The sequence below is a fragment of the Poecile atricapillus genome, chromosome 6 (assembly GCF_030490865.1).
Source record: "Poecile atricapillus isolate bPoeAtr1 chromosome 6, bPoeAtr1.hap1, whole genome shotgun sequence".
NCBI lineage: Eukaryota > Metazoa > Chordata > Aves > Passeriformes > Paridae > Poecile > Poecile atricapillus.
In genome coordinates this window covers 26,371,379-26,377,378 of record NC_081254.1, presented here as the reverse complement: position 1 = coordinate 26,377,378, position 6,000 = coordinate 26,371,379, and the positions used below count along the sequence as shown (strand labels likewise).

General features: G+C 50.3%; 1 protein-coding gene across 3 annotated transcripts in view; it reads right to left on the bottom strand.

Annotated features, from left to right (window-relative positions):
• Positions 1 to 701: 701 nt before the first annotated feature.
• The window catches only part of NEURL1 (neuralized E3 ubiquitin protein ligase 1), a 142,215-nt gene continuing 136,916 nt past the window's right edge, over positions 702 to 6,000 (bottom strand). For all 3 annotated transcript variants that reach the window (XM_058841024.1, XM_058841025.1, XM_058841026.1), the window contains exons 5-6: positions 4,398 to 4,544; positions 702 to 3,593 (exon numbers count right to left, since the gene is read on the bottom strand). In XM_058841024.1, coding sequence (XP_058697007.1) covers positions 3,352 to 3,593; positions 4,398 to 4,544 — 389 coding nt within the window. In that variant the 3' untranslated portion in view covers positions 702 to 3,351. The remainder of the gene's footprint in view (positions 3,594 to 4,397; positions 4,545 to 6,000) is intronic.

Here is a 6,000-nt window from a genome sequence, read left to right as displayed (position 1 = left end):
TTGTATTGTGTCCTCCTGAGCAGATACCTGCAGCAGAGGAGTGGGTTTTGAGGAAACTGGCATCACCTTTGAAGAGCCCAAATTCCCTTTGAGTCTGTGTCCCTTGCTACATACTCAGGAAGCATCTGCATCTTACCTCAGCATCTCACTTGTCCAGACCACATTGTCAGTTTGCCTTCTCAACGTGTTGCTCAGTTCAGGGCTGGGATGGTACTGCTCTGCCTCATCTTCAGCCACCCTACCTGCCCCTCCTAGGCTGAGCAGCGTGTCCTGGGTTTCCTCACAGCACACGTTCTCTTTCTTGTGCTGGTGGAGGGCGCTTTTTTGTGGTTGCAGAAGAGACTAAACAAGACAGAAGTGTGCTGAAGAAAGAAGCTGTGACCTCTCTTTGGGGAGGGAGAAGAGGCTTGGGATTGTGGGCCTAAGCTTTCAGGAATGCTGTTAGCCCTTGCTTTTACTTCTGTGCTTTCCTTTATTCCTTATGTGTGTGTGGTATCTGCCAAGAGGATGTTAATACCCACCTCCCAGCGCCCTTCCACCCTCAAGCACTGAAGGAAAGCCGGAGATCTCTCCACCCAGCTCCCCCTAAGCAAGAACCTCTCATGCCACCCTTGCTTCCACCTCAGCCTCTCACTGTGCTGGCCATCGTGTTCTGCTGTTCTTATGAAGTGGTAAAGTGGACTCGAGTCAGCCATGCTGCTGCAGGATATCTAAATCAACTTTATTCACGATCACAGTTATCCAATTAATTTTTCACAATGAGTTATTCTGGTCTTTAAACAGAACACAAAACATCTTAAAGTAAAGCAATGAAATGCAGATGACACAACACAGAGGTACATGGGAACCTACACCAGTCAAACAAAACAAAGGATTAGGATTTTTGTTATTTTTACTGATTTTGCTGGTTTTTTTTTTCCTCCCTGGAGAGAGCCTTTTTCTCCTCCCTGCTTCCAGCTGGAGGCCAGCCTATGCAGGGGTAGGACTGAACCCCAATTTTAGAACTCAGATGCCGGGGAGCTTTCAGCTTCTCCTAACTGCTAGAGTTTGGTCCACAGTAAAACAAACACAGTTAATATATTAAAACACTCTCAATTCAAAAGGTGAAAAGGGAATTTACACCACTGCACTGGAACCCATGGATGGAATTTCTTGAAAAATAAACTATACCCCTTGGCTTTCCCTGCATGGAGGAGGACTGGTCCCACTGGTGTGGTGAAGGCTCGGGAGGCTGCTTATTGCACGTTTCCCCACATCCACTATTTCATCAATACCTTCTTCCCTCTTGGGTTCCTCCTTTTTGAAATCTTTGCACTGGAGTTTGTGTAACTACTGAGAAAAGCTCCCTGTGCGTGCTGGTCACAGAGCTGGCTGGGTGCCTGAGGACCGGCTGTGCTCCTTGCAGGGCTGCTCTGGCTTCCCCCAGGTTGTGCCTTCCAGCCTCCTCCTGTCCCTCAGTGAGGGCATCTGGGAATGGGAGCCATGAGCTCTGGAGCTGGGCCAGGGCTGGGTTTGGGTTGTACATCAGATGTATGCATAAATCCCTGTCACCTAGAGTATCAGCGTTCCAGCTCGGCAGGGCAGGCTGGGGGGAGCTGCAGAGCCCAGGGTAGGCTGCAGTGCTGGTGGCACCTTCAGAGAAAGGCTCTACAATGCACTCCCCAGTGAGCAATCTCTTTTTGCACCTCTTTGAGAGACAGAGCAAGGATGTGTTTTCCAGGTGTTTTTAGGAGCAGCCTCTGCCAGTGTGGGTGGTGGAAACCCACCTGCTGTGGGGGAACAGGGAGGGGGGCATGATGTCCCCTGCAGCAAGTTCATGTGTGCATTAAATGCTGTTCTCCCTACAGCACACTGTTCCCCCCTATCCCATCTTGCTGGAGTGCAAGAAAAGGCTCAGCAGGATGTGACTCCACAGCCTCCTCTGCTCTGGCCAGATGGGTGATATGGTGGAGGCAAATTCCACTGCTGTGGCACCCTAGCCCTGACCCCCTCTCAGGACCCAGACACAGTCTCTCCCTCCCCTGCAGCCCAGAAGGCAGCAGGATGGGTGGGAAGGAAAGCAGACAGCTTCTACTGCTGCCAAGCCACCCGGCCCAGACCCAAGGGCCAGCAGCCCTGGGTCACACCTGTGGCCATGGCAGAGCAGCAGTTGTTTGCATGGGAACCATGGGGGCCACCATTGTCCCTGCTGGGCACAGCCAGGTTCCTGACTCAGGCAGGAGAGAAGGAGATTTGTTTAAATAAACCAAAGCAAACCAAACCCCTCAAGTTATTTTTTTCTCATTCCTTACTTCCTAACACATAAGGACAGCCGTGTCCTGCCGGTATGGCTGTGAAGAGCTGAGTACCACCCGGCTGGTTTTGTCTTAAAGCACAGTGATAAAGTTACCAGTAAAGGTAACCCACAGATGTGTGGGTTTATACATTCTTCCCCGGTGAGGCTGGGGTTTTTCCTCATAAGTGCTGTCTGGATGGTAGGGGGAGAAAGGTTGAGGGAGTTATGTCTCCTCTCCCACAGGCGCATGGGAGAAGCGATGCTGCTGAATCCCTTGTGCTGCGTGGGGACCACACGCAAGTTGTTGGTGGTGGGGTTTGGGAGCCGCTCGTCATGCAGCAGGGTGGTGACAGGAGGTGGCTGACGCTGCTGGGAGGGAGCAGAGCTGTTGCCAGTGTTCCTTGCCAAACGCACCATGAAAGCCTCTGTCAGAGAATGGCAATGGAGGAGCTGGAGACAGCCCTCAAGGGGGTCTGCTCTTCTGTCTGCAGATATGGGGTGGGTTTTGCTTCACAAATCTTGGGTTCTTTTCTGCACTGACCCCAGCCAGCCTCTCTGCTGTAGGTGTGCTCACTGCACCTCCCTCGCTGGGTCAATGCTTGCCTTGCTCCATCCTTTCTAAGGAGCCTCCTCTGGTCAGGCTGGTTGTACACAGCAATACCTTGGCTCGTTTCTTCTCTTCTGCCAAGCTGCCTCTGCATGTGGGGTGCCTCTGGAAGAAGATGTGTACCACTTGCTGTCTGTGCTAAAGAGTGGAGACCCCTCTGCTGTGCATGGTGTAGAAAGGGATGATTGCACCAGCTGGCATTTTTTGAGATAAAATTTAAAATCACAAGGGAGAATAGTCCATAGCGACTTCCCTGACACTGGAGTTCAGCCCCAGGGCTTGCTTGGGGGGTAGAAGAGCAGCGTCTAACCTTGTCTCATCTGTTGTCCATGGAAGAGGCGGTCAGGGTGGTGGTGGGTGATGGGTTTTGAATCTCCTGGGTGATGGATAAAGATCAAGTGGTAGGCCTATGTTGTTTCACAGCCTCCTCCCCACGTGCCCAGTCCCCACCACAGTATCTGCTGCTGCTCTAAGTGCTGCGGTACGTTTTGATGATATCTTTGATGGCCCGTCTGCAAATGGGGCAGCAGGCATTGGCCATCTTCTTGAGCTTCAGCCCACATGAATAGCAGAGACACATGTGTCCACAGGAGTAAATGACTGTGTCTACCATGTTCTCATAGCAGATGGTGCATTCATCTACCCAGGGCCCTGAGACGGATGGGGAGATGGGTGACTCAGGCAAGCTGCTTGGAGAGTTGGGAGCTGTGCCTGCAACACAAAAAACCATGGTCACTCCTCTTGCTTTCTGACATCCCAAGGTGATTTCTTGGCCCTGCAGCCACAGAGGGAGGAACCATGCCCTAGCAGAAATGCATGCTCCAGGACCAGGGTTCCTTCCTATGACCTGCTGTCCTACTCACCAAGTCCTGGTTAACATGCCAAGGCTCAAGGCAGCAGAAAGACAACATTTACTGGGGTCTGCTGCCCACAAAGAGCAAGCCAAGAGACAGCTTTTCCCATGCAACAAGGATTTGGTAAGTTATGTATCCCACCATCAGTGCCTTGGGATTGTGCAGGTGTCTGGAGTTTTAAAAGTGCTGCAGAACAGCCTACGCTTTTTTAGTGCATGTGCACTTATCTAAATATCGTGTATTTCATTGGCACATTAGAAATAGCAATACTGTGTTTTACTGAAGGTGTGTTGAGGGAGAAAGGGGAGGTGTAGGCAGACCTTTAGCTCCAGTCCAAGCATGAGATGTGTCAGTGCCACACAGCTCTCCAGAAGGAGCTCTGCGTAACAGGGCCACGCATGCAGCAGAAAATCCGCTGCTCCCCTTGGGACCTTTCATGATGAAAAGGGTTAGAGAAATATTGCTGTCTAGGCATCCAAGCAGCTTCCACATAAAACAGACTGAAAATAGCCCTTGCAGAGGCTCTCCCTGCCTCCCCAGGGGAGCTGATGGGATAATAATAATCCGTCATTTATTGTGGTTTTAGAGCCCTTCAGGGAGACAAGTGTGAGACTATGAAGGGAGGCAAAGGAAAGGCAGCAGGGGATCCCACCTCTCTTACCACTGATAGAGCTGCAGAGGGGGCCAGAGCCACACGTAGACAATAAGGGGCCAGAGACGCCACTGCAGAGGACGGTGGGGGAATTGGGTGTTGATGTGGGCGAGCTCGGTGTCGACAATCCCAGCCGCTCTGCTAATATGGTGGAACCTGTACCATGAAAGAAATCTATGGTTACTTTTAAAAATTGAGGCTGACAAGGCACTGGGGACACATGGCAGGGGTTGCAGCTCTCAGTACTTGACAGGATTGGTTTCATCAGCATGAAATCTAGGGAGGAGATAAAAGAATCTTCATATGCCTTTTTTTAATGGTAGCAGCTGATCCTGAAGAGACATCAAACTCCCACAACCCCTGAAATTTGCTGGAGCTCCCTCAGCTACCATAGCACTTTGTTTCTGCCCTTAAATGTGTCTCAAATCATTTATTGCAGTTACTTCCCATGTGGCTTCATGCTCACATGTGCCCCCAGTACTAGAGCCAGCTACAGGCTTGTAGCAGTAGAGGACACAGCCTGCAGAAGGCTGGGCTGGACTCCACCACAAGAACACATCACTTTGTCAAAGCACTCTTCGCTAACCTAGTGCAAAACTGCGCCACTCCAGGGTTCGATAAATTCATGCAAAGTCACTCAAGGACTTCCCAGAAGCCAACATGAGGGTCTGGCAACCAGGAAACCTTAGCTATGCTCGCCGCTCTGCCTCTTTCTTGGGTGGCTTCTGTCAGAGGTAGGGATAAATTGCCAAAATGCATTTGCATCTAGGATGAACAAGGACACCTCTCCCTCATTCAGGAATGTTTTCTCCACTTGGATGTCTGGATGTGATGGCTCAGGAGTGCAAAGCTTCTTCAGGTCTCTTCTAGATGTCCCCAGACCCGTTACTTCCTGCTCTTGCTGCCCATCATAAATTTTGTATTAGTGTGCTCTCTGCCAGAGAAGCCACCTCTGTCCCAGAGCCTGTGGGACCCTCCTTCCATCTCAGCCTCTTTCTTCTGTTTAAGATATGTGTTATAACAACACATATCTTAAAGCCTCTTTCAGAAGGGAATAAAACTGGAATGCTTAAAACTCTACCTTCTGCAAAGGTTTTGTAGGGGACTTTCACTGCTGCCAATGCAGCCTGGTCTTTGCTAAGCCAGTGGTGAGACAGCAGCACACACATGCTTGAACTAAGAGGATGGTTTCCTGGTGGTAAGAACCAGTTTGCCTAAGGTTTTAAAGTTGCTAGCTCCCCAGCTGAGAAGACAACCAGGGTAACTCCAAATCAGAACTAAAATGCTCAGACTTTTTCATGTTACCATATAAGGAGCCAGAGACACAGAGGGTTTGGATCCACAGAGTCCTCAATGAGTTGGAGGCTATTCTCCAGAGAAAAAGCAGCAGTGGGAGGTCAGGAAAACCCTACGTGCCAGAAAGGTCCTTCAGTTCCTATTTGCAGGGAGGCTACTTACCCAACCTGGGAGACAGGGACTGCAAGTGCCAGCTGTGGATTGTGCAAAACAGCAAAAATACATATTCTCCTGCTCTTTTTAGCTGAACAAGACTGAGCAGTGAAAGTGGAACACAGGAACTGAGAAGGGATCATGTTTGAGTCAAAATCTCTTT